General features: G+C 67.4%; 1 protein-coding gene across 1 annotated transcript in view; it reads left to right on the top strand.

Moving 5' to 3' along the window:
* The window catches only part of CDH4 (cadherin 4), a 242,252-nt gene that overhangs the window by 205,733 nt on the left and 9,679 nt on the right, over positions 1 to 26,840 (top strand). The window contains exons 5-8 of the mRNA XM_054573335.1: positions 8,788 to 8,943; positions 9,208 to 9,352; positions 14,107 to 14,279; positions 21,776 to 21,913. Of these exons, the coding sequence (XP_054429310.1) occupies positions 8,788 to 8,943; positions 9,208 to 9,352; positions 14,107 to 14,279; positions 21,776 to 21,913 (612 nt within the window). The remainder of the gene's footprint in view (positions 1 to 8,787; positions 8,944 to 9,207; positions 9,353 to 14,106; positions 14,280 to 21,775; positions 21,914 to 26,840) is intronic.

The following is a 26,840-nucleotide window of genomic DNA, read 5'->3' as shown; positions in this document are numbered from 1 at the left end:
GCCGAGCCTGGGCCTGCAGGGGCTATTTACGTCCCCGGCCCCGGTTGCAACACCTGCTGTTGTTTCCATAGAACCTTCTAGCAGGAAAAGCGCGCAAGAAGCCGTGTGCTTACGGGACTCTGGGGCTGGGTCACAGAATTCCAGGTGGTCTGACCTCCACCGCCCCCCCTCTCTGCCGAGAGCTGGGGCCCACTGTCCGCCGACCCGCGGGCTCTCTCTCAGGCTGCAGTCATGTGGGGCTGCCCTCCAGCCTCCAGGTGTGACTTGCAGGCGTGGGAAGGCCTGGAAGCGCTGCTGACCCCTGAGGCGTTGGGGACCAAGGGACAGAGGTGCGGCTGGCTCTTCCAGGCAGCCTCTCAGCACGTCTTCACCCCCCGATGGCCTTGCCTGGCCCCCGAACTCATGACACAAACCAGCAGTGGGATCTTCTAAAGCCCTCCTGCTCGTCCGCCTCCCCGCCCCAGGAGCCGGCAGCGACCCTCCGGAGCTTGCTGAGGTGGGCGCCGCCGCAGTGCCCAGACCCCCCGCATCCCCACCAGACCACGGACCCCGCCTGCCCTCACGGGCCTCTGGCCTCCCCCCCATTCTTGCCGCCCCCCCCCGCAAGGTCCAGGGCCTTTGGACCTGCAAGGACTTCGTCTCATTTCCTGGAGCAGTTCCCTGCAGAGCATCTCGGCCTTGAGGGTGTCCTGGCTGAGAGGGGGGGACCCAGGGCCGGGGATCACCGTCGCCTCTGCGGCGCATTTTCCAGAGATGCCTCGCTCTCCCGAGGGAAACCCCAGACGCGTTTGCAGCTGCGGACCCTCGCCCGCGAGCGGCCACGTCTCCCCCAGACAGGTCACGGAGACGATCGCGCGTGTGTGGGGGAGGCTGAGTAGAGATCGGCCCTTGTGCACCCCAGCGCGGAGGAAGCCCCTTTCCGAGACCCGCGTGGGCCCCCCTGCCGCCGACCAATCGCCGCCATTCGCGTGAGGGTCGCAGCTGCCGCCGCTGGGACGACGCACAACACGCTCGTGACCACCAGCCCTTCTCTCCGCTCCGTGCCGTGGGGGCGGCCGGCTCGCAGAGCCCTTTCAGCCCTGCTGATGAAGCGCATGTTAATTTGGGGCTCAGCCCCGTAGCTGTTATTTTGCGGCCTGGACCAGCCGAGCAGCCGGGCCCCCCGGAGAAGTCCCGGCAGGACTGCCTTCGCGGCCAGCGGGGTCAGCCAGGGGTTGCGGGGGTGAGACAGCCGAGGGTTCCAGCCACCTCGGTCGCTAGAGGACTCCCCGCCACACCCCCACGTTGGAGCACTTGGGCCCGGAAGCACCCGGATGGAAACAGGCTTCACGAAGATGTTCGCGCCAGTGAGGTTCTCTCCTGCCGTCCGGAGGAGACCTGCGAGACCTCCACGCACAGGCACCCTGTTCGCCTCAGAAGCAGGCCCTGGGGTTGGCCAGCCAGCCCCTGCGTCCCCGCCGAGAGCCCCCTGCCCCGCAGCAAGGACACCCTGCTCTTCTCTGCCCCTTGGGGCTGCTTTCCTTCCAAGGAACAGAGTGTCCAACCCACAGTGGCCTGAGCACTCTGTCTTTATGTCCTGTTAAGAGAAGTGAAGGGGGAGCTGGTGATGGTTCACTAGCTCACTGATGCCCTCGGGGACTCTATTTCCTAGCTCTACCACCTTTGCAGTTGGCGTTGTGTCCTCTTGGCTGCAAGAGGGCTGCCAGTGCGCCTGCCATCTTGTCCACTTCTTTTCATACGTGTTGTCGGGAAAGCGAAAATATCCAGGATCCTCACAGACTATCCCTTATGGTCCATCCTTTAGAGATGGGCCCCAGATCGCCCCGAGGAACAAGGGAGGCGGGGGCAGCAAAGAGTTGGCATAATTCTAGCCACAGCGGGAGACACAGGGAAGGAGAATCAGCCATCTCCCACGCGCAGTCACACACAAGGAGGCTCCTCAGGCAGGTGCCTCCCCAGCTCCTTTGGCTTCGCGAGTGACCAGGTATTTTATTTCCTTCTTTAGGGAGAAAGGCGGGGCTTTGCAGTTTTAATTTTAGACACCCTCTCATTAATAATTTACTGGTTCACAGTGACTGTGCCTTCAAATGCTAAGGTCGGCGCTCTAATGTGTCGGTGAGTTATGTGTTTATTACGCGGGGACAACATAAAAAGCATCTTGATGCCTAGAAAAATCACTCATGGAATAAAAACCTTTATCATTTATTCATTTTAGCACAATAACCATCTTGTCTCGTGTGGTGAGTTGTTGCTGAGCCTCCGACGGCAGCAATCGCGGGAGGAGAGCCGTTTCTAGAGAGCAGAGCTATTGCCGTGTTTAGATTATCAGGATTTTTATTACGGTGCTAAAATAAAAGCGGATAAAGGGGGGCAGTACGCCGGCACACCTGTGGCTCCCGGGGTCTCCGCGGTGGGGCACGCGCGGCTGTGGTCCAGCCAGCGGCCGCCCCGGTGTCCAGAGGGGGCGGACACGAGAGGGCATGTCCCCAGCCAGGGTGTCGCTGAAAAGTACTCGGGCTTCACCAAGTTTTTGGTGGGAAGGTCCGGCTTCCATCCAGCGTGGCCGGCCAGAGGCCCCTGGGCCCGTCCGAGGGGCCGGCCGCCCCCTCGTCCCTCTCCCTGACGGATGAGGACCGCCCATCCCTGGACAGACCCCGTGACACAACAGGAGGTGCACATCCCACCCACATGATTCTTGAGCATAGAACTTCCAGGGCAGCAGGTTGAAGATCCCGTGTAGCCCACCTGGCCGGTGGCCTACGGCGTGACCGGCCCGTCCATGGCGGGAGGGGGAGAGGGCGGCGTGTTAGCCAGCCTCTCCAGAGAAACAGACCGCCCGGGTCTTCGGGAGGAAGAGCTGCTGCCGCTCCGGCTCCGCCGCCACGACAGCCCTTGTTAACTGTCAAGTGCAAGCAGCTCCTTGGCAGCCACCCATGTGCCTGGACTGTCCGCTCCACGTCGCCCCTCCCTGAGGAGGCTGTCCAGGCAGTGAGGCCCGGTGCTGGGCCAGCCCCGCCGGACAGCTCTCCTGAGCGCGCCGCCCACGGGGACAGAGGGAAGGCAAGCCACATGAGCAAGGAAACGCCAGCCGTGCAAGGGCTGTGCAGGCGGCTGGACCGGACAGGCCCCCAGCCCCACCCCGGGCCCCTGCTACTCCATCCCCCACCACAGGCCGACGAAGGGCGATGACGTCATGGTGGGAGGGGCCTGGGAGCCCAGGGCAGCCCGCGGAGCCGGCTTTCCCGCCTGCAGGCTCCCCTCTCCCTGGAGCAGCTCACGCGCCCGCTCCCGCTTCCTAGGGCTGGGCCGGGCGGCTCTCTCCTGTCTCCTGCCCTGTCCGCTGCCCACAGGAGGGTCCCGGGCTCGGGTTGTGCTTGTGGGAAACTGCCCCCCCGCCCCCACCCACCCAGCACCGGGACCAAGATCGGTGGGCCTCCCTGGGCCGGGGGCAGAAAGCTGAGCTTCGGTGACATCGCCCTCTGGCCGCAGCTCCCTGCCCAGAGCGCGTCAACGCTCCACGCTGCACCTGGGTCGCCGGAGGCGTGGCCTGCTGGGACAGAGGCAAGTCCAGAAAGGGCCCTCCCGGGACCCCCTGGGCCGGAAGGGAAGGCTGGCCGGCTGGTGTCCCCGGGCTCTGCGCACTGGCAGGGACGCGGCCGGGCACTGGGCGGGGACAGCTGGGCTCTCCCTGATTCATTCTTGACTCAAGATCCACGTTCAAAAGAGAGACGCTGACGGTCCCGCGTGGCTCTGGGCCGGCCGGCAGGCTAGGGCAGCGCGGGGCGCCCCTTGCCTGACCGTGTCCCCAAGACCAGTCACAACGGGGGTGCAACGCAAAATTCAGTAGCTGCCTGTCCTCGTTTGCCTGGTTCAACCTGAGGGGCGTTGCTGAGAAGCGTCTCATTCACCCTCCCCGCCCCCCGCCAGCCAATTTTGTAAGAACATGCTCGTAGCTTCATTAGCATTCGCGCGACTTGGAGGGGTTTCCATGATTTATAAAACGGAAGGAAACGAGGGACGGTGCCGTGTGCCGGAGTCGGTGCGATGCAGCCGATGCCTCTTCCCATCACCGTGCGAGGCGTCCTGCTCGTTACAGGAGCCGAACTGAAAGTAATCAAAGGCTGAACTTCACCGTGCAGGCAAAGGGCCAGGAAACACCGCCTGGCGAACATCTTCACGAGACGGCTGCTCAGGAATCGAGGAGGAGCCGGGAATAACACCCGAGGAGTCCTCAGCCACCCCGCGCCCCACGTCGGCCCCGCTACCTTGAGAACGGCTTCGTCGTGGCTGGATCTTGCTGCTCACCCAGGGCCGAGACAAAGGGCTTTTCCATGCAATTTCACCACGAGCTGAAAGAGGCGCACACAGGACTCGCCTGCAGCTCCACAGTCACTTTCCAAGACAATTAAAGGGAAGCTCCGGCCCTGGGCCTGGGAGCCACGCACAGTGACGACCAGGGCTGGTGACTCCGGCTGAGCCGAGGGGCCTGGGAGGACCTTCCAGGCTCAGCATCCCTGTCCACAGCTTCCTTGCTGCTTTTTGAGGCTCCTAGGAACGCACGTGACCAAGACGGGACCCGGGTCTCCAGTCACCCCTGAAACTGTCCCACCGGTGTCCTCCCTCGGGGCCTCAGTCTCTGCCTGCGGAACAGGCCGGGCGAGGGGTGGACTCTCTGGGAGACCCAGGGCTGGAACCCCGCCGTCCTCTGCAGAGCAGGGCCCACGCCCGGCCCCGATGCACCAGGCCCGCCGGCGGGGGCGGGCAGAGGGCACACCTCGCGTCTCTCCCGGCCCTGCCCTGCCTCCCCACCCTCCCTGCCTCTCTACTCATTCTCTTTGTCCCTCACGCAGCGAGCGTGGTGCTTGGGGAGAGGCCCCGTCTCCGCCCTGCCCGCCCGGCCCCCACCAGGCGCCCCTCCGGGCCCCCCACTGCTCTGTCAGGCCTGGCCACGCCGTCCCTGGGGACAAGGCTCAGCCAGGCGGGTGTGCACAGAGCCCATGAGCCTGAGCAAACCCGGACTGCCCCCGTGGAAGCCGAGCCGCCCCGCTGAAGGGCCAGTGGCCGGTCGGCTGAGGCCATGGCCCCCTGCAGGCACATCCCCGTGAAACGGTCTCTCACCTCTGCGCTCGGCGGGGTGGGATTCAAACACAATTCCCTTCTTGGCGGGCCACGGGCACCTGCGTCCAGGCCCGGTCCCAGGAGGGGGCGGGGCAGGGGGAAGCCTCCGCCCTCAGACTCAGGGCTCCGGACCGATGGATGGGACGAGGGGGCTGCGCCGGCAGCTCAGAGCGCCCGGCAGGTGCTGGAAAGAACAGTTCACGCTCTGTTTTCTCAGGAAATCTCCGGATTTAACATCGAGGGCGGAGAAAGAGCTAAGGCGCTTCGCTATGAAGCAAGTCCATCTGGAAGGGAGTGACCGCAGGGCTCGGGGAGCGTGGCTACCATGCCGGTCGGGGGTCCCGGGAGGCCACAGCAACGGGCAGACCCGCTCAGGGGCTAGCAGCCCCGCCTTCTGAGACGGCCAGCCGCAGGCACGCGCGCACCCACAAGTGCGTGGGTGCGCCTGTGTGCGCCAGCGTGTCGGGGAGCCGTGTGCACCCCATTGGACCCTGACTTTCTCGGTGGGACTCCTCAGTCCTCCCACGGGGCTTCTCACTGCCCCCGTCCCTCCCTCTACACCCTTTGTCACACTCTGCCATGGGGGCGGCCCCTGCTGGGGACACCTCTAATTCTCCCGGCCCGTGGGCCGCGGGGGCCACGCTGTGACCCTCCAGCCTGGGCCAGCACAGTCACGCAGCGTCACGCAGCGTCACACAGCGTGCAGGGCGGGCTGAGGAAGGCGCAGCGGAAAGGCCCCGGGAGGTGGGGCCGGGCGCAGCCGCCACCTGCCGTCCCCTCGGCGGAGCCTGGGTGGGCCGGCCGCCCGCCGCGCGCGCTCCTGCCGCGCTGCTTCGGGGCTAAATCTCTAAGGTGTTTGCAATGCAAAACCACACGCGGTGACTTTTCTCCAGTTTCAAGTTCATTTGAAATTAGGCAAATACTGCTCCGTGGGGGGACTCTGCCCGAATGCCTCCGTCCACCCAGCCTCTGCCGAGGACGGGAGCCGGCCTCCCGCGCAGATGTCCCTGGGTGACCGCAGCCGCGGGCTCCATAAGTTATTTTAATGGAGACGTCCCTTTAAACTAACCTTTTACCATCTGTTGTGTCCTTTAATAACAAATGCAAAAGAGCGTAATTCTCAGCAGCATCATAAAAGGGAGACGCGCGATGAAAAGGCCTGTCTGCACCCTTCCTTCACGGCCCCGCGGCCGCCGCCGCGGCCCCTGGCCGGGCGCATCCCTTTGCGCACCGTGTCTCCCTGACACGGTGAACGGCAGGAGGGCTCGCTGCGCGGAACACCCGCGCCGGGCGTCGCTGGCCTCGCTGAACAGCGCCTGGAGAGTTCAGAACATGCGGCCCGATGGTCGAAACGTAATGAGATTTCTCTGCGAAAAATAGAATCTCTTAAATATGCAGTGGGTTCTTTTCAGCAGTTTTATAATTGAATTTCCCTGTGAAAGACGGGCTGTCTGGCCCAGAGGATGTCGTGGAGGCTGCTCGGCGGGTCGTCTGTCCACCAGCCGGGGCGGGAGACCCAGGCCGCCAGGCCCCAGCCCTCCACCCTCACCCCCCACCCCCGTCCCCAGAACCATGGCCCCATCCCCCGCTCACACGCCCCCCTCCTCCCACTCCCATTGGCCAGTGTCCTCTGAGGGCCAGCTGTGCGCCCCTCTTCGCCTACAGTCAAATAAGCCCCGAACTCAGCAACCCTTCTGGAACCTTCCGCACTCCTAGAAGGCAGGACTGGCGTCTCCTGAGCCGCGAGCCTTGACTGACTGCTTACATCAGTCACTCGGCTCCCCTCTCTCCTCGCTGCGTGTGGTCTCTTTGAAGCCGCTCTCCCAGCCCGGAGGGACCAGCCGCCCAGGCGGCCAAGGACGGGCCCCAGGCCTGCTTCTCTCTGACACAGACTCGCCGGTTTCTGCCCCATTTCCCGGGTGACCAAATCTTCCTGATGCAAACCCCCCGCGGGAGGAAAGGAGATGGGCCTCGGCCATGGAGGGCCACCTCTCTGTGCACCGCCCCCCGGAGCAGAGCTGGGTGACCGGGACCCCTGTCGGCTCGGCGGCCGCCTGCCTGAGTCCTGCCCGGCTGCCTGGGGGGCGGCTGCTCGGTCTGAGGGACGCTGCCGGGGGGCAGCAGAGACAGACGTGTGAGAAGAGGGCTCAGGGCCTTGTCCTGGGACGCCCGGCGCTGTGAGTGAGACCGTGGGGCCGGGGCGGGGGCGGGGCCCCCCTGCCACCGCCGCCGGGGCAGGCGCCAAGACACGGCCTCCGGCCGATTTCCTCGGGTTTCTCTGTGCGATGTGGTCTCACTGCCGTTGCCGGTTTTTAATAGCCTCTAAATGCCGTTTTGATTCCTACTTAACCCCATGGTTATTTCAGAATGTTTTTAAAATTCCTAAATGTCTCTAAGTAGTAGCATTAAGTCTTAATTGCATTATTCCGATAAGAGGCCCGGCTCGATTTCGCTTTGTGGAACCTTCCTGAGGTTTTCATGGTGGTCCCTTTTATTATAATATGGGACCCTGGTCCCCTGGGCTTTGATTTAAACTGGCATTTTCTTTATTATTTTTTTTTTCAACCCTCACCCGGGGATCTACCTACTGATTTGAGAGAGAGATTGATGTACGAAAGAAACACCCAGTGGTTGCCTCCCGGACGGACGTGCCCTGACTGGGGATCGACCCGCAACCTCTTGGTGTTCGGACGATGCTCCAACCCACCGAGCCACCTGGCCGGCGCTAACGCGGCATTTTCTGGAGGCGTGTTCCCGGTGGATGCCGGTCTGAGAAAGCGACCCCACTGGAATGGCTTTCCCATCTCCGCCGCCTCCTCACACGCCCCCACGCTCCCGGGGGCCTGGGGCCTTCCCCAGCGTCCGTGACACGGCGCCAACCTGCCCCCCACCATCGAGCGCCTTGGCTTCCTCCAAAGCAAACGTGCGTCTTCGTCCTCCCTCGGGGGTCCTCTGCGTTCCCCAAAGACCGATGCACGACCCCGATACCTGGTCGGCCGCGACGCGCTGCCTGGGCGTGGCCCGCCCGCACCCCCAGCCCCCACGCGCCCCTATCTGCTCTGACGTCTCCCCACGGGTCTCAGTCTGCGCCAACCCTCCGGGTGTTTGGGGCCCACATCGCCGCTCTTTGATTGTTTCTCCAAACCAAAGATACAGCTCCTATAAAAATGATTCTGATGGTTGCATTTAGCCCAGCGACCGTTTTCAGCGTCGAACGTCTGTGCCTAAATGCTGGGCCCATGTCATTTCTGCCGCACCCGTTCCCGAGGCCGCCTCTCAGGGACCGACACCCCCTGCCAGGGCCTCGCTCCCAGGAGCAAAAGACCAGATCCATCCCCTGCCCTCCCGCGCAGATGAACCCTCAGGGGTGTAAATGCGTTGGGTCCCAGCCTTTTCCCCTCAAATTGCGCACAGGCTGCTGTCTTCTCGCCGTTGTGTTTTCTGAGGTTCGGTGGCATCGGGCCTGGGCGTCCCCCACGGCCTGCAGAACCTTTCACTCGGAATGCGGTGTCGGGGGACGGGGGGCACTCCGCAAACCCCGGTGACAGGCGGCGTGGGTGAGGTGCTCGCTGAGGCCCCAGGTGCGCAGGAAAGACGGGCGGGGTCGGGGCCCGGGCGTGCGCCCCACTCCGCCGCCGACGGACCCCCTCTCTCTCGCCCCCCCTCCAGATTCGGTCGGACAAAGACAACGACATCCCCATCCGCTACAGTGTCACGGGCGTGGGCGCCGACCAGCCCCCCATGGAGGTCTTCAGCATCGACTCCATGTCCGGCCGGATGTATGTCACGCGGCCCATGGACCGGGAGGAGCGGGCCTCCTACCACGTGAGTACCTCCGCCCGGGGCCTCGCTGGCGGGGCACCCGCAGCTGGGCCGGTGCGGGGTGGCCGGAAAGAAGGCTTCGCGCCCACGGTGCCGGCGCCGCGCCCAGGTCCCTCACCGGGGTCCGGGCGGCCCGAGCGCGCACCCGTACCTCCTCCCTGGGGAGGGCGCGCAGCAGAGCGGCCGCGCCCACTCCCCGGCTGGACGGCCAGGAGTGCTGGCCCCGGAGGCGGCGCCGGCACTGACCCCGCCCGCGTTGCCCTGCAGCTCCGAGCCCACGCCGTGGACATGAACGGCAACAAGGTGGAGAACCCCATCGACCTGTACATCTACGTCATCGACATGAACGACAACCGGCCCGAGTTCCTCAACCAGGTCTACAACGGCTCCGTGGCCGAGGGCTCCAGGCCAGGTGAGCGCCGCCCCGGGGATCGGGAGGCCCCAGCCCCGCCCGCCGATGAGTCCATGTAGCGGGTGCCCGCGGAGCGCCCACCGCGTGCAGGCGCTGCGCTGGGGCACGGGGCCCTCCCAGCCGGGACAGGGACACAGGCGGGAGATGAGCCAAACCCAGGGCACGGGTGTCACGGCGACAGCGCGGCTCAGACGGGGACCCCGCAGGTCGGGGCACCTCCGCCGAGGGGGCGCGCAGGCCGAGAGCGGAGGTGTCGAAGGACCAGGCCGCAGAGAAGGGCCAGGGCCGGTGCACGGGGGGGGCGGGAGGCGGCTGCAGGCGGGGAGGCCCCTCCCGCCCCCTCCAGCAAAGACGAGACCAGGGCCCGAAGAGGCGAAGGCAGCAGCCAGGCTCCGCGGTGCAGAGGGGCGTCGGCATCCCTGGCCGCTGGAGCCTCGTCCGGGGACCAGCTGTGTCGCCTGTGGGTGGGTTCCAAACGCAGAATCCTGCCTCCCAGACCCGCGGACGCAGACCCTGCGGGTGGGGCCCCCGGCCAGGCGCACGCGCCTCCCAGGTGGTTTCTGCGGCGCCCAAGTCTGAGCAGCACAGCCCTGTGCCGCTGTCTCCAACGGGGAGGGGTGAGTTGTCCTTGGGAGAAATGTCCGGCGTGGGCTGGACGAGAACGCTGGGCCACGTGTCACGGAAGAGGCCTCCCTGGGGCTGCCAGAAGCAGCCCGTGAAACACAGGACACCGGTGTTCATTTGAAGTTCAAACGAACCCCAAACCATTTCCATACGCAGGGGGGGCCCGCGCGATGCTCGGAGCGTAAACGTGGTTATGCCGTGTTCCCCGCTGGCGGAGGTTTGCTGTCCGGGGGTGCTGGCCCCAGGGGCACGTCCAGCTCCGGCCCGCGGGGCTGGGCAGCTGAGGCGGGAGCGGGCACAGCACGTGGCGCCGGCCGGCCTCCCCGCCCGCCCTCCAGCCGCCCGCCGCGGGGTCAGCCGCGGCTCCATCTGGGGCAGCAAGGACGAACATCTATCATCGCTCCGCGGCTGCCGGCGGCTGTCACAGTTCTGTCTCTGGGGCTGTTATTTCAACAAGGTGAATCGTGTTTTCGATTGATTGTCTCAGGATCGTGAGGCGAGGGCAAGCGAAGGGAACAGGATGCGACATTATTTCTGCCAGAACCTTGGATGGCCAGTCCCCGCGGTCCCGTGAGGGGCAGAGGCAGGCGGTAGGCGGGCAAATTAGCCGCAAGCAGTCAAAGAAAATGAATGAGCCCTGCTGGCAGCCCCCTCTTGAGCCTGGGGGGCAGGGGGGTGTCTTGTTAACAAGGGCGGCAGGGCCTCCTTCCCCGAGACCCAGGACACTCCACAGAGGTGCCTGGGTTTTCTATCATGGCTCAAACTTCCCTGGTCTTATTTTAAAACAAACCGACAGAGAAAGTCTGCCCCGCAGCCTCTGCACCAGCTGCCGCCAGCCCTTCTCCCGCGGGGAACCCCAGAGGCTGCCCCCGACCCCCACCCGGCCTGGCCCAGTTTCTCCAACTTCCCGAGAGCAGACGCCTCCAAGTTCTTTTTCAAAAAGGTTCGAGGTGGAATCCCTGCCTCCCTCGCCCTCGTGGTGGCGTGAGGGCCTGTCTTATATGTTTTGAAATTAATGTCACTTTGAAATATTAAACGGCAGAGAAACCTACAAGCAGCGAATGAAGGCAAAGAAACCTTCCTCTATAGGACACGGGACTCATGCTTAAATAGATTATTCTATTAGTGGGCCCATCTCTTTATTTATTTTATTTCCGCGCTGGCAGAGGACCCCCGAGATGAACACTGCGGACCGACGCACAGATGGCGCAGATACTTGAAAGTCATCTGAATATTAAGAATTTAAATCTTTAGCCTCAGTGATTTCAGCAGAAAGCCAATTATGGGGCTGAATTAGTTTTCAAATTAAACTGCAATTTAAGGCTGGTGAAATTAATCCTTTAAGGCGCCTGGCAGTGCACGCACGACCTCCTCGGAGGGCCCGCCCGGCCTCGCTCCGCTCCTGTCACCGGGATGAATACAGCGACGTCCGGCCGCCGCGCCCCTCCTCCGGCGGCAGACGATCCCGACGTTCTGTCTCATTTGCTGAGAAAAATTCCAGGCTGTCTTTCTCCTGCGCAGGCAGGCCTGGGAGGCAGCTGCCTCCCGCTTCCGCAGCCCAGGCGATGGGGCGACGTGTCCCGTGGGACCACGCTTGTTACAGTGTGGCCTCGCTTGCTCCAGGGTGACCCTGAATGCCAGTGTGACAGCTCCCTCAGCAGAGGGCATGTGCAGGGACTGTGCGCAAATGTTTCCGTGGGCGGCCAGGCTCTTCCCTGTGGCATCAGGGAGCTGGGGGCCCACTGGGGACCTTCAGTGCCAGGGTCATACCTTCCTAGACACACGGGCCACCCTGCCCACTCCCTGGGCACCCAGCTCACGGTGGCTCTTCAACTCCTCCCAGTGACCCCCTCAGGGACACCTGGGCTCTGGGGGCGGGTCCCCGGCTCTGAGCGGCTCGGTGACGGTTGGAGCCAGGTGCTGGGAGTGACACCCGGATCCAGCCCAAGCCCGAGCCCCGGCCCCTGCGGAGCCACCCAAGGCCACGGAACCGTGGTTGGTCTGCAAGGCCCGGGCCCATCTGGCCTGTCCACCGCCCGCCTCAGCCTCAGCCTCAGCCTCATCCCTGAAGGGCCGGAACAGGGGTCCCCAAAGTCACGTGCACCCGGCGCCTCGGAGCAGGGCCTCGTCTGGAAGCAGAGCCTTTGCAGGTGTGAGCAGTTAAATGCGGCAGGTGGGGGCGGGGGGGGGGGGGGGGCGGGGGGCCTGACGCCCTGTGGCCCTGTCTTTATATGAAGAGGGGATGAGGTGCAGGCCCCGTGAGGACAGCGGGGACAGCCAGAGTGACACAGACACGAGGCAAGAAGCACAGCCCGCCCCCAGCGCCCGAGCGGGCAGACGGACCCCGCCTGACCCGGGGTTTCCCGGAAGGGCCCTGCGCCGCGCCTGCAGCAGGTGCGCGGCGGAGGTGCGGCGCCCGGGGCGAGCACCTCATCGTGGCGGGCGGGAGCCACGTCCGCGTGGGCGCCAAGGGCGTGATTCAGCCTTTTTGCGGAATTCCTAGGCGGGGATTTGCCGAGTGGAAAATGTCTTCCCCCTACTTCACTGATCGATAATAAAGTTGGTTTAAAAAGCATTTGGGTGGAAAGATGGGGGTCCAGAGGCAGAGGCGCCTGCGTCCTCCACCCCGGGGCGGGGCACACACCCGCGGGCAGGGCCCGGGAGGAGGAGCCTCTCACCACCCAACCGACGCAAGAACCCAGCGTGGGAGGCGGGCAGAGGCTGAGCCACGGGGACACACACACTCTCTCCCCGGAACTTCCTCCCGGGAGCCAGGAAATTTGACTCGGAACCTCGGACTTGAAGCTTTGGGAGAGTGTCCCCCGGGAGCTCCTGTTTCCTGGTGTGCCAGTCGGGGGCCCGTGTGGGAAACAGGGGTTTCTTGTCCAGCTGCTCCCACGGCAGGAGAGGCCCAGCTGATCAGGGTTTCCACGTGCTCAGAGCCCCGCCCCCTGCACCGCCCCCCACGCTCCGCCCCGCCCCCACCACTGCCGGGGCAGAGAGGGAGGGAGGCAGGGAGAAAGCTGGAGGAGTTTTGTGTGGCACGAGTTCAAAGTCATTACCGTCTCGGCTGGGTGAGGAACTGATGTGATCAGACCCTGGCCCCCCACGTCGGGGAGGGGCTGAGGGGGGCCAGGGCTGCGAGGGGGCCGAGCCCCAGGACCAGTCCTCTGAGCACACGGAGCAGGAAGCACAAAACGAGGGTGTTGTTGCTCACATCCAATGTGACTTCCATTATTTTTAACCGAAGAGCCAGCAGGCTTCAGACCCTGATCGGTGCTTGATTAGTGCTTCGTTCTAAGCGGTGACCCCGGAACGGAAGGCCCGCCCGTGCACTGAACACGGGAACTTTCCGACCGGAGGAATAACAGCTCAGAAAATTGGGTCCCGCCGGCCGGGGCCCCGCCCGGTCCCACCAGGGCCTCCCAACGGGGACGCGCGGACACCGAAGGACCTGCAAGGGCCACTCTCAGGCAGGCGGCGCGCCAGGGCCCCCGCAGACCTCAGCCCCAATGAGTGGACGGGGACACCGAGGCCCTGCCTGAGCGAGGGCGCGGGCCGCTCTCCCAGCCCCCGGCTCCGGAATGAAAACGCCCGCTCGCCCCGCGTGCACCCCGACTGCGCCCCTCTGACTCCCTGCGTCCCACGGGCACCGCCCCCCCCCCCGGGCTCTTCTAGGCTCTTCCCCGCCACCCCCTCCAGGGCTCATCGGGCGCTGTCCGCTCGCCCGGCCTGGGCACGGGCCTGGCCTGCCTTCCACCGCGTGCCCCTGAGTCCCCGCCACACTCCATGCGGGACCGGCCGAGCCTCAGCACACGCGGGGCGCGGAGCTGGGGGCCCGGTGGGCCGGGAGGGGGCGCAGGTTGGGCCCGGCCGCTGCCCCGTGTGCCTCTCCCCGGAGCCCGGGTCGGCCCGGCCGGGAAAGGGTGGCGTCCGGGCAGCTGGCCCCCCCCCCCCGAGCCCTGCACTCCACAGGGCCCTCCAGCGGCTCCCTGGGGCCCCCCCGGGACGGGCGGCACCAGCCCAGGGTGTGGGGGGGCCGGCCACCGACCGGCGCTGCCGCCGCGGCGAGCAGGTGCAGGCGGCGGCCGGTGCACGCGTGGCGCCCACCGAGCTGCTCTCCGTGGCAGGCACCTACGTGATGACCGTCACGGCCAACGACGCCGACGACGGCGCCACGGCCAACGGGATGGTGCGGTACCGCATCCTGACCCAGAGCCCGCAGAGCCCCTCCCAGAACATGTTCACCATCAACAGCGAGACAGGGGACATCGTGACCGTGGCGGCCGGCCTGGACCGGGAGGTGAGGCGGGCGCGCGGGGCGGCGGGCGGGGGGCGGCCGGGCCCGGCCCACGAAGGCCGCAGGGCCGCAGAGCGCGCTCTCCAGGGGCCGGTCACGGAGCGACCGGGAGGCCGGCCCCGCCTGGGGGAAGGGTCTCAGCAAAGCCAGCGCCACGCTCACCCCCGGCCAAGTCCCTGAGCTGGTCCCACTCGCGGGGTCCTGCCGGCGGGGGCGGGGGCGGGGTGGGGGAGGGTGCCAAAGGCCTGGAGCCTGGGTCTCAGGCTCGGCTCCCTGCCAGGCGGTGGGCAGCCCCGCCCGCCCCATCCCGGGAAGCACCGCGTGGCACAACCAGGTGCGGGGTCAAGCGGCCACGTGACAGGTAATCCGTGCAGCCTCACGACTCCGCAGGGGACAGGCAGGGTCCCCACCGGCTCATGGCCGGGGGCACCGCAGAGGACGTCTCTGAGCTCGGGGCACAGCAGCTTCCATCGGTGGTGGGGGCCGGCGGCGGGGTGGCGAGGCGGGCCGACGCCGGCTGGGAGGCCAGGACGGCCAAGGCGGTGGGGGTGGGGGCCTCGGCCAGTCTGGGCACCTCTCTCGCTCATGCGCTGGAGGCCCGGCGAGGCCCCCGCCCCCCCCCCCAGTGACCGCAGGGCGGTGCTGCTCAGCGGGACGCAGCCCTGCAGGAGCAGGTCCGGGGATCCTGGCGGGGCGCCGCCCCTCCAGGCTCCTAGAAGCCTGCCGCCCCTGGGCTGGGGAAGCGTCCCACCCCGTGACTGCAGCGCCAGGCCAGGCCCCTCCGTGAGGTCTTCGCAGACGTTAGCAAACCCAACCCCCCCCCCGGCCTCCCCCCACCTGCGGTGCCCTGCCGGCCCTGAGCGGGGAGGGCTCCCCTTTGTCGCTCAGAAACAAAAAGCAACACACATATGTCCAGGCGTGTCTCACACGGGTGCTTTCCCACCTTTGGGGAGCAGCTGCAGTCTGCCTCGCTGCCCCCGCAGACCCCTGCCCCCAGCCCCACGGAGCCCCGCCCAGCCGCGCTTTCCGAGGAGCTGACAGCATGTGCCGCGCGTGTGCTCGAGGGGCGGGGGCCGGGTGGCGGGAGCTCGGGGGCTGTGGGGCCTGCGGGGCTGAGGGTGTTTCCAGAGCCTCTGCAGAGCGAGGAGGGGACCGCAGACAGCGGGGGTGCACTCCCGAACCCCAGAACCTCGGAGGAACTGCTGGCTCCCCAGCCTGAGCCCGCTCAGGACACCACGCCTCGGCTTCCCCAAGCCAGCTGTGCTGTGTTGGGGGCGAAGAGGGGGCTGCTCCTGACTTTCATTTATTTGTGGACGAATGGGCGGCTTTTGGAGGGGCAGAGGCAGGGGACAGGGGGCAGAGCACAGGCCCGCTGGGCACGGCAGGGGAGGCCCCCGCCCACCCTTCCAGCCTGTCGTCTCCAGCCCTTTAGCAAACACCTGGCAGCGCCCCCTCCCCGGCAGCCTGGGGAGCCCCACCCGGCCGGGCGCTGTGTGCTGTGAGGGGCCGTATATTAATCGTCCAGACCTCCCTGGAGGAGAACTCTAGCCACAGCATTTCTCTCCAGACGGAGGAAGGTATCTCTGAAAACATACCAGTCCACTGGGTGCCTGCCCACCGAGCTCGGCGTCTCGACCCTCCCCCCGGCCCCCCGGAGCGGCTCCGGCGTCGGCTGGAGTGGCCGTGCCCACCCCTGGGTTCCACACGGGGAGCCCAGCTGGGTCGGAGCGCCGGGCAAATGGCGAGTCGCGTGCAGCGTGTGTCCCGTGCACGCTAGGCTGCCCCCTGCCTCCCCTGCTCTGCCCCGCAGCCCTGCCCCAGCAGCCGCCGTCCACCGGGAGCCCCTGTCTGGGCCTGGGACAGGGACCGAGCAGGCAGCCTCGCCGCCCGCAAGGCCCCTCTCTGAGAAGCCGGCTTGCTCCCGGGCCTCCCGCCCCGGCACCGCAGGGACACCTGACAGAGGGGGAGCCAGGCTGGAGCTGACAGGGGACGCGTTCCCTGAGAGCGGGCGCGGCAGATCAGGGAGACAAGACAGCAGGCCCGGGGGGCCGTCGGGCTTGATCCGTGCGACCGGCGCCGAGCCGGCCAGCTGTCACCCGAGACACGAGCCCTGGAGCGGAGCCGTCCGCCTGCAGCCGCCACAGGGGCACGTCCCTGGCGTCGGACCTGAGCGCGCCCCGGCCCGGCGGCTGCGGGCGCCTGCCTTTGCAGGCTCGCCGGCACCCGGGCTCTGTCGCCGCCCGGGGGGCGTGGGTGCCTGTCACCGGGGGCTGTCAGGGCGCCCTGACTTCAGGGAGCACAGTGAACATCAGTCCCGCCAAAAACGCCTTCCGGTCCTTGGCTGCCAGGCCGGCGCCGCACGCATGCCTCCCAGCCGGCCCCCCGCCGCCCTCTCTGCACAGGGCACACAGTGTTCCCATCGCAGCAGGGAGTCAGCTGCCCCAGAACGGGCGGTGGGAGGACTTCAGTCGGAAGCCCCGCACCTGAGAAATCACCTGAGCACGAGGCGGGGCAGCCCCTTGTGCCGGGACCCTGGGCCGCGGGGTCTCGGGGAAGGCAGCCTCCGGCACTCACAGGCGCGGGGTGCAGGGAGCGGCGGGTGGCCTCTTGATCCCCGATGACCCTCCACCCCGACTGCCCCATGTCCCTCGTCACCGAGTCTCCGCCTCCTGCGCAGCCGTCCAGCCCTCCCCCCAGCCGCTGGTGCCGCCTCTGCCCTCAGACCCTCTGGACTCCAGGCCGAAGGGAAGGCGCACGTGGGCCGTGTCTCCTCAGGACCCGGCTGGCCTGGCTTTGGCCGGACATCCACACAAGCGACTCCGGAAGGGGCACGTGGGCAGCGCCTGCTTCCTCCTTCCTCCGTGAGCGCGTAGAACCCACGGCTGGTGGGCCATGGCGCCCAGGGGGAGGCTCTGTGGACGCTCCTCTGCAGAACCCGCTTCCCGCTCGACCGAGGAAGCCGTCTCGGGGAAGGGCAAAATCAACACACGTAATTGCCACCGTGTCTAATTAGGCAGAGCTATGTAAATCGAGCGCTTCTATGCGATTAAAATGTCAGGAGAGACTCAGAGGAGCCGCGCGGTTCAAGTGTCTCTCGTGTGCGGAGGAGGAGGCGCCTCTGCGGGGGCCCCGCGCGCCTGCCAGGCTTCCTGACGTGGGGCCGGGCAGCCTGCTGGGACGGGCCGATCGCCCAGCAGCCCGGCCGACCCAGAGCCCCCCGCCGGCCCTGCTGGCCCCGCGCTCCTTGGCGGAGCCCATCCCTCTCCGAGAACCCCGTGCGGCCGGCCATCGCCTTCCTCGACCTGAAACGTCCGCCCAACGAGACCAGAGGGGGCCCTGCCGGGTGGGCTCTGCAGAGCGTCTGGACCAGCCCCCCGGCCTCCGCCAGGCCCAGGGCAGGCCTGCGTGGCTCCGCGGCTGTGCCTGGCCGGACACACGCCATTGACCCCCCCTCCATGAGGAGAAAGGAGTTTTCTGCGGCGGCGACCACTGGGGCCGGGCAGGGGACAAGCACGCCCTGACCACAGGGACCGGTCAACCGTCACCAGTGGAGCGTCAGCGGCTGTTGAATAAAACTCAGCTGCCCCTCAGGCTCGACTCACCGTGGAAGCTGGGACCCCTGACCCGGCCTCCGATTCCGTCATCCCCACGGACCTCTGGCCGCTGTGCTGGGCCGCCCGCTCCCCCATCTCTGTGACCCGCCCCCCTCTCCTGAGCCCCCTCCCGTGGCATCCCCGCATCCGGGGGCCTGTCCTGCCGGAGCCTGGGCTCCAAGGAGGGGCTTTCTTCCAGGGAGGGAGGGCGGGCTCACCGCTGCGAGTTTTGTGGCCCAGCGTCTGGGGCGTCAGCAGGAAGCGGGGGCGGAGGCAGCGTGTGCGACTGCGCTGTGCCAGGGCTGCGACCCGACAGGATGCGTCCAGACACACGGGGACCCCGGCTTCCAGCACTTCGGGGCTTCCGGGCGCTGTCTCCCCGCCAGCTCCCTCTGCTCACCTCCCAGGAAGCAGCGAGCCCAAGAGAAAGCAAGAGAAATCACATCATCCTTCTAATGGAAGGAAAAACACCCACTAAAAGGCTCTGTCCAGCCCCAGCTGGCGCGGCTCAGTGGATGGGGCACCGGCCTGCGAACCAAAAGGTCGCCGTTTTGATCCCCAGTCAGGGCACAGGCCTGGGTCTCGGGCCAGGTCCCCAGCAGGTGTTCAAGACATTCCTCACACGTTGATGTTTCTCTTCTTCTTTCTCCCTCCCTGCCCCTCTCTGTAAATAAATTAAAAAAATAAATAAAATGTTTCAAAAGGTCCTGTCTGTGCTCCTGGGTTCCCGGCCCGACTCTGCCCTTGCGGACGGAGTGACCCAGCGGCCACCGCAGGCCGCTCATCCCGGACGCTGCTTTCCAGGCCTCTCCGGGCACTTCGGCTGCAGGTGGTGGCTTCCCAGCCAGACGGTGGGCGGGGCCCTGGGGGGCTCGACTCCCTTCTGAGGCTGAATCGTCCTGTCGTGGGGCTGGACTTCATTCCGGGCGCTCACTCCTCCATTGGGGACGTCGGGGTCATGTCCGCCGGCGGCCGCTTTGGGGACCCGAGCGTCTCGATGCCCCGAGTGAACAGGACCGAGCCCGTGGTGGTTCCTCATCCGCGGCGTCTGCTCTGCGAGTCCTGTGGCCACATCCCCGGGCGCTGCCTCCCCGGGTCTGAGGGCCGCGGCTGCAGCAGGGCCTCCAGCGCGGGAGGGAAGCGCAGCCTTCGGGGAGGGGAAGCCGCCCCGCGTGGGAGCCGGAGGCGGAGGGCGCGGAGGAGGCTCGGTGCTTTTCTAGGGCACGGAGGGCCGGCCGCAGCCGCGCCACTGATCAGCAAAAGGCGGATGCGGAGCTGGGGGAGGCCGCGAGACCCCAGGACAGCCTCCTCCAGCTTCATCCCTCCTCTTGAGCCTGAAAGTGGCCGAGTCCCGTTTTGGTAAATTCCCTGTGGCCCCCCCGGGCCGGGAGGTGAACAGGGGCGCTGGGCGCCGGGCGCCGGGCAGGCCGGCCGAGGTCAGGGCTGCAGCACAGCCCGCGCGTCCGGCTCTCCAGACGCATTGACCGGCCGCGCTCGCCCGGCGCCTGGCAGGGTGCCCAGCAAGAGGGCCAGGACGCAACCCCCCGGGCCAGGCTTCCTAACGCAGGCCTGGCCCGCAAGGGCCACCCCTGCGTGCAGATGGCACGAGGCCGGACAGGGGCTCCGTGTTCAGAGGCGCCAGGGGACGCCCGAGCTCGCGGGACACGCACAGGTCCCGCCGCCCGACTCCCGCCCGACCCCGTTCCTGCAGGGGGTGGGGGGAAGGAACCGGCGACTGCAGCTGAGCCTGAAAAGTACGCTTTCTGAGCCGAAGGCCTCGCGGAGGAACCCAAGCCCCTGCCGGCGCTTTGGGACGGGGCTCGGACACTGAGTCCGGCGGGGGTCCCCGCCAGCATCTCCTCCCTTTTGCTGGGTTTGCTTCGCGCCCCGACCCAGGCTGGGGAAGACCCCACCCCGGGCCCGAAAGCAGGGCCAGCGCGCCCTCTAGTGGCGGCCTTCTGCACACACAGGCATGCCCTCCGGAGCGTACAATGGATCCACACGGATACACCGTATCTAACACACGCGTGCATGCTCGGGTACACACGTGTACATGCACTATGCATGCGCATACACATCAGCAGGCGTGTGCGTGCGTCCCTTGTCTCTGAGGTGGCTCCCGCACCGTGGCCCTGCTGCGCCCAGTACCCGCGGCACCTGGGGAGCGTCCCAGGTTGTGTTGCCTCACCCGGCACCGAGGGGCTGCCTACTGACCCCTGTCTCCGCGGCGATGAGGGCGGGTGGGCGCCAGGGTCCGCGCCCCCACCCCGCACACCAGCCCTGGGGCCTCTGCAGGCCCCATAGTCTCTGTCCCAGCCTCTCCGCTCTGCTGTGGTCGTTAAAAAACAGCCACCACCCGTGTGTGAGCGAGGGGGCGTGGCCGCACACTGACAAAACTTTATTTGCACAGATCAGCAGCGGTCGGCCCATGGCACCCACTCCCGTGACGCCGCTCACAGCCCCCTCGGCACCTCCCAACGGCCCACAAATGTCCCCGGGGCACGTGGTCCCTGAGGCAGCCAGGGGCACGGGCGCAGCGAGGCGACGGCGTGACAGACCCGGGACCCGGCCGGGGGACAGGGAGGGTGTGGGGGCCCGGCTGGGCGGAGCGTCGGGAGAGTCCCGCGAGAAAGGGGCATTTGAGCCAAGGCCCGGGGGAAGCCGGCCGTAACCGCAGGGGCAGCAGCGTTCCCCACGGGAGCAGCTCGTGCAGAGGCCAGCGGGCGGCGGCGGCGGGACCAAGGGAGGCTGCGCAGCGGGCACGGGGAGCCGGGCTCAGACGAGGCCGCAGAGGGGTCCGCAGCCAGGCCCGCGGCCTCAGGTGCCGCGGGGAGGGTTCCGGTGCGAGCGGTTAGCTTTGCCGCACAAAGGTGCACGGCAGAACGCGGCGCCTCAAACGGCACTCGCTGGTTTCTGTTCATTTAGCTCTCAGCTCCACGGAGGGGCGGTTTGGGCTGGGCTCAGCCTGAGACTCCTCTGGCCCTGGCCGGGCTCGTTCTTGGCTCTGCCACCTGCCACCAGGGTGGCTGGTCTGGGAGGGAGGGAGGGAGAGGGTGGGAAGAGACCGTTGGATGAGCATCTGCTCTTGGTAATTAATTCCTTCCAGAGCCTGAGGCCACGCCCCGAGCCACACAGCTGGGAGTGGGCCTCTCCCTTAGCCTCTTGGAGCAGTAGGACCCCAGACAGTTGGTCACTTGGAAGGCATGTCATAAGGTCTCCTTCTGCCTTGGACCCCTGACGGCGCCAGGGAGCGGGGGTGGGCTGTGGTCCCGGTAGAGAGCCGCCACCAGGCCTGTCCTCGCCGGCCACACCAGAAGCACCTGCGATCGCTGGCTCCGAGCAGGGGTGTGGGAAAGGCCGCCTCTGTGACGCGGGGCGTCTGCCCTGGGACTCGTGGCGAGGGCCAGGTGCTGCGGGGCCTGCGGTTCGCGCGCCCCGGCCCCGAGCACCGCGCGCTCCTGCTGGGCCTGGCTCGAACAGCGCGGCTCACCCCCCCGCGCCTGCGAAGCAGGGAGGTGGGCCTGCCTCCCGTGTGAACGTCTAGCCGCCGCCCGCCGGACGCTGGAAACGCCACGGGGATGAGGCCCTTCCCGGCTCGTGGCTGGGGTCATCGCCCACTTGCTCCCCAAACTGCCTGCCCGTGGCTTTCCAAACCGCATGTGGCACTCTGCTCCTGGCCCGTGTCCCCCTCTCTGTGGGCACCCATTTCAGTCCCTACTCACAACAGCCGGAGCCACCGAGGGGAGAGGCGGCCGGCTCCGGGGCCTGCGTGGACCCTCAGGGAGGGTGCCCCCCGCGGGCCTGGCCCTGAGGGCCACGGCGAACTCGCGCTCCTTCCTGAGAAGGGTCAGCAGCCTGTGAACGGGCCCACACTCACACCCCGTTCTCCCGACTCGTTCCTTCTAGAAAGTGCAGCAGTACACAGTCATCGTCCAGGCCACGGACATGGAGGGAAACCTGAACTACGGCCTCTCGAACACGGCCACCGCCATCATCACCGTGGCAGACGTGAACGACAACCCGCCGGAGTTCACCGCCAGCACGGTGAGTCCCCGGGGCCCCACAGGGACGGGGCCACGCCAGCCCCTTGCCGACACTTGGTCACGCTTCTGTCCTTGCTGGTGGCGGATAGGAGGAGCCGGACAGACGCGGCGGGGGGACAGAGGCCCCGGACAGGGGTGCTGATGCAGAGCGGCACTGCCGGGGTCTCCGCCAGGGGCCGGCCGGCGCTCCAGTCTGGCACAGCGGCACGGACAGGGAGCGATGGGTGGCCCCCCAGAGGCTCCCAGGGCAGGGAGAGCTTGTCCCTCTTTCTGAATGTGGCAGAGTGGACCGGTGGCGTTTGGGCCCCAGTGAGGGGCCGCTGTCCCAGCCACTCCTGGAGGCACGCGTGTGGCTGCGTGTGCCATGGGCCTGCTGGGGGTGCCCGGGTGGGGCCTCGGCCGGGGACAGGGGGTCCCTGCAGGAGGACCTCAGCTGGCCCCCCGCGACCTCTGTGAGCAGAAGGCAGAGCAGGGGCATGAGGACAAATGGCACCTTCCTCCCTGTCAGGCTCGGCCAGTGGGTGGCGGCCAGGCCGGGCCTAAGTGACCAAGGCCTCCTAGTGGACATCCACTCATCCGCTCACCCACAGAAGGTTGCTGGACGCCCACCCTGGGTCTAGAGCCCACAAGCCACAGAGACAACGCGCCCACACGTGGGGACCGTCCCCAGGGTGGGGCTGCCGGGCCACGAGGCTCCTGTCCCCAGGCGGCCCCTTCGCATGAGACCCTCAAGCCCAGCGCGTTGGAGGAGCCCCTCTGTGCCGCGCGGCGGCCTCAGGGCCTCCGGCTCTGCCCTGTCCGCACCCCCAGCTGGGTCTCGCTCACGACTCCCAGGTCTTTGGCAAGAAGCACTGTGTCCCCAGGACGTCTTTCTGGGCCCCCCACGCCCGTCCAGCAGCGCGGTGGCAGGCAGGGCGGGGGCTGGGACGGGCGGGGAGGGTCCAAGAGGGGTCGCAGAGCCAGGCGGGGGCCGGGGCCGCCTCTGATAGGCCCGCGGGGCGCGGCGGCCGAGGCAATGGCCGCTGCAGCCCACGCCCGCTGCCCAGCCCGTGCGGTCAGAACTAGGTGGGGGAGGACGCGGGCCCCAGAGAGGCTGTCACTTGCTCAGAGCCACAGGGCCTGGGAGCGGGGCAGCTGGGACTGGGACGGGCGCCCAGGGGCTGTGCTTTAGTTCAGTCGCTAAGGGAGGGGGCAGTGAAGAGGGGGCAGCGAGGGGACCCCTTCTTTTTCCGGCGGGCCAGTCAGCTGGCTGTGAAGGCATCTCACGGGCCAGAGTCCCCCTGACGAGCCTCAGCCCCACCTCTGATCACCCCATCATCCTGCTTCCCTGCGCCTCGGCACCCCCTTCTCTGGCCACAGAGTCCCCAAATCCCACATCCTTGCATCGCTCCGCCGTGAGGGCGCAGCGCCACCTGGTGGTCATAGCGCAGATCGCCGCGCGGAGGGCGCAGTGTGCAGGCCTCCTGAGCTCCTCAATGGCAGGACCGGCCCAGGGCCCGTGTCCCGGGGACTCGGGACATGGGGGCAGGGCAGCTCCCTAGGGGCCCTGGGAGAACAATGGTGCCGGGCCCCAGGCCCCGTGCCGGCCTGGCCCGCCCCGGGCCGCCCTCCTACCTGTGCCGCCTTCTGCGGCGGTGGCGGGAGCCCGGCTGTTTGCAGGGCCCGCCAGGCCGCGGGGGGCGGGGCCTGGGCCAGCTCCGCGGCCCCCACCGCGCTCCCGGGGGAACACCGCTCATCCTGCATCCCGCACAGCGGGAGCCCTGCCCGCGGCAACCTTGGGGTGAGCTGGCCGCGGCCAGGGATGCGGACGGCCAGCCCACGGTGCCCCAGGCCCATCTTCCGAGCCAGAGGCCTCAGGTGGTCAGGGGCAGGGGCCCAGGTGCGAGCGAGGACACTGTTCCTAGGAGCACACGCTGTCCCGGTGCCGGCCGATGACCTCCAAAGCCGGGGCGTGACAGCCCCCGCCCCCCGGGTCCCCAGGGGCCAGCCTCAGGGCCACTGTGGTCACCATGGAAACCGGGGCGGGGAAGCCAAGCCGATTGCCCCTGATGCGAGGGAAGGATGGGCTTCTGGCCTGAGGCACCGCCGTGGCCACCCAGGCAGCTCAGGGCTCAGCCCCGCCCTCCTGGTCACCCCAGGTCCCACTGGGTTTGGTGTAGAGCGCCGCGGGGGGCACCCCAGGGAGTTGGGGTCCGGCAGGAGCCCTCAGAGAGCAGCCTGAGATGCTCAGAGCCCCAGCCTGCTCCCGATCTCAGCCTGCGCCTCAGTTTCCCCACCCACAGGTGGGGTTTCTTGCACCGAGGTGCCCCGGATAAAGCTGTGGCCAGCGGGGTGCACAGGCAACCCCGCAGATGGGGGGCTGAGGCCGGATGGGGAGCCAGGAGGCCCCGCACAAGGCAGGCAAAGCCCTCACCCAGGCCTTACGTCCAAGTGGGCCGGCCCCTGACTGAGCAGGAGCCCAAGTCAATGGTCTCGTCAACCCCCGGGGCTGCGGCCTCCGCTCTGCGTCGGACAGAGCTCTGTCCCCTTTCCCGGGGTCTGACGGGCGCGCGGCCGAGGGCGCAGAGTCCGGGAGAGCTGCCTGTGGATCTCCCCACGTCTGCGCCCACGACCCTCTCCGCCCCGTGAAGACACACAGCCTCCCCGCCAGCACAGCCCCGGCCCGTCCCCCCCGCCCCCCGCAGTAGCTCCGCCCACGTCCACCGCCCGAGTGGGCGTCGCTGCTCTGGAACCTCGTCCAGACGGACCCAGGCAGAGCGCGCTGCTCCTCTGAGTGCGGGTCTTCCGTCCCAGCGGCAGATGCTCCGGGCCACCCGGGATCTCTGGGCATCTTTTAAGTTCTTGGGTTCTTGATGGCCCATGGCCTGTCCCCTCCGGAGCAGTGCCGGGGCGGGGGGGGGGCCGTTCTAGGAGACTCTGCAGGCACGGTGGTGGGCGGGGGCGAGCGCAGGCCACACCCCTCGCGCAGCAGGCGGTCCTTCACGGACCAACCCGGAGCCCAGACTGCGGTGGGTGGAGCGCAACCTGATTCCCATTAAAGGTTAATAAACCTCACCTGGCCCGGCCTGCTCTGCAGGGCGCTCTGCCCGCTGCGAGGCACTCAGCTCTCTCAGGGTGAGCCTGGCGCGGGGGGAGGTTCCTGGAGGGCCGGTCGTCCCGGGGCACAGCCTGCAGACCCCTCCCAAGGCCTCAGCCGCAAGGGACGCCCTGGAGACCCAGCGTGAGGCCCCTAGCGCGGGAGTCGGCTCCTCCAGGCCCTCCTGCCCCGCCCGGCATCACCAGGCTGTGTGTGGGCACCCCTCCTGGGCGTGCACAGCTCCTCCCACCCGAGGCCGGGGTGGGGGGCCTGGAACACATCCTGGGAGGACGGGGGCCGCCCGGGCCAGCGGTCTCGGCTCTGGGCATCATGGTGCCGCATCCCTGAGTTCCGGCTGGGAGAGCCAGTTAGATGTCAGCACAGGGGGGCAGCTGGGACCAGCAACGGATCCGGGAATTTGGGGCAGAAACAAAGTGCCGTCTTGGGGGTGTGGTGTCCGTGTGGCAAGGACGCTGGAGGGTCCAGGGGTCTTGGGCGTGTGACAGGCTGCCAGTGTCAGACCTCTCGCTCAGCATCCACGCTCACCGTCCCCCCCGAAATCCACCTCTACACTCACGTGTCCGTCCCCTGGGAGCACGTGGATTTCTGCGAGGAGCGCGCCCGGATCTGGAGCGCGCCACCTCTGGGACCGGGGCCTCTGTATACTCTGGATTCACCCTCCGGGCGAGGACACTCCTAAAGCTCTTCCCTCCCCAGATCACTGCCTTCGCGCAATTGAAAGCTAGTTACATCCGGGGAGATGCTCCTATGAAAATCCTACACTGGATTTACCGGCTTAGGCCTCTGTCTAGGAGCCTTTATTAAACTTGCATGAATTTAAATAGACTCTGCAAATACACTTCGCCCCAACGCCTGGAAGGGATCAGACCCGGGACACACAGCACCGCCTGTGCTGTGAAACCGCAGGCCCGTGACTCGGGGACGGGAACACGTTCCCACGGGGCCTCGCCGGGCCTGGCGGCCCCTCCCAGCTGGGCTGAGGCGGGGGCCCTCCGGGGACACCACCTGAGTCTGCCCTGGAGTTGAAGTGGAGCCGGGAGCCAGCAGGTGCGGGGGCTGCACCAGGCACAGGGACCTTGGCCCCCGTCTCCGACACCGGATGGGATCCTGTCACCTGCCACTGCAGAAGCCATAAAAACACCTGGGTGGTGGGGGCCGCGCAGCTGGCTGCCCCACGCGCCCCAACAGGCACCTGGGCTTTTGAAAGTCGCTCAGGGGCAGCGGCCAGGCCTGCAGCCGGGCTGGGGCCTCCGGGTGCAGGGAGGGCGTCCCGGGCAGGAAGTGGCAGCGAGTCCGTTCCAGGGTGTGAACGCAGGCGGCCGCCTGGCCAGGACTGAGGGGCACTGCGCCTCAGCGGGGGCTGCTGGCGGGGAGCCTCGGGCACCTGGCTGAAGTCAGGCCGGTGCAAGGGATCCTGGGAGGACGAGGGCCGAGCCCTCCTGCGACCCCCAGCGGCACCGGGCCGAGGGGTCGCCCCTGGGGGAGGCCCGCCCTGGCACGGAGCCCGGCCCTGGGGCGAACACTCTGGACCCCTCCCCTTTGTGGCTCCCCAGGGTCTTAACCTCTCTCGCCGCAATAAACGGGGGCAAGAACCAGGCAACCCCGGGGACCCGGCGGGGCCGGGCGCGGGCACGCGGGGGCTGCCCAGCCGTCCCTCTTGGGGCCTCTCTGCTGTGGATACAGCCGGGAATCACTCGGTGTTTGCACAAACCTCGTCTCCGGGTTTTGTGCCTCTAAATCACACCACACAGTGACGGGACTGGCCACGCAGTTCGCAGAATGGGAATTTGCAAAATAAGAACTCAGCCCCTTGTCCACAAACCATAACCGT

The sequence above is a fragment of the Pteronotus mesoamericanus genome, unplaced genomic scaffold (assembly GCF_021234165.1).
Source record: "Pteronotus mesoamericanus isolate MK-2021 breed Mesoamerican mustached bat unplaced genomic scaffold, CSHL_Meso_final contig_25, whole genome shotgun sequence".
Taxonomy (NCBI): domain Eukaryota; kingdom Metazoa; phylum Chordata; class Mammalia; order Chiroptera; family Mormoopidae; genus Pteronotus; species Pteronotus mesoamericanus.
The sequence above is the reverse complement of the archived record's forward strand: the minus strand, read 5'-3'. Positions and strand labels throughout refer to the sequence as shown.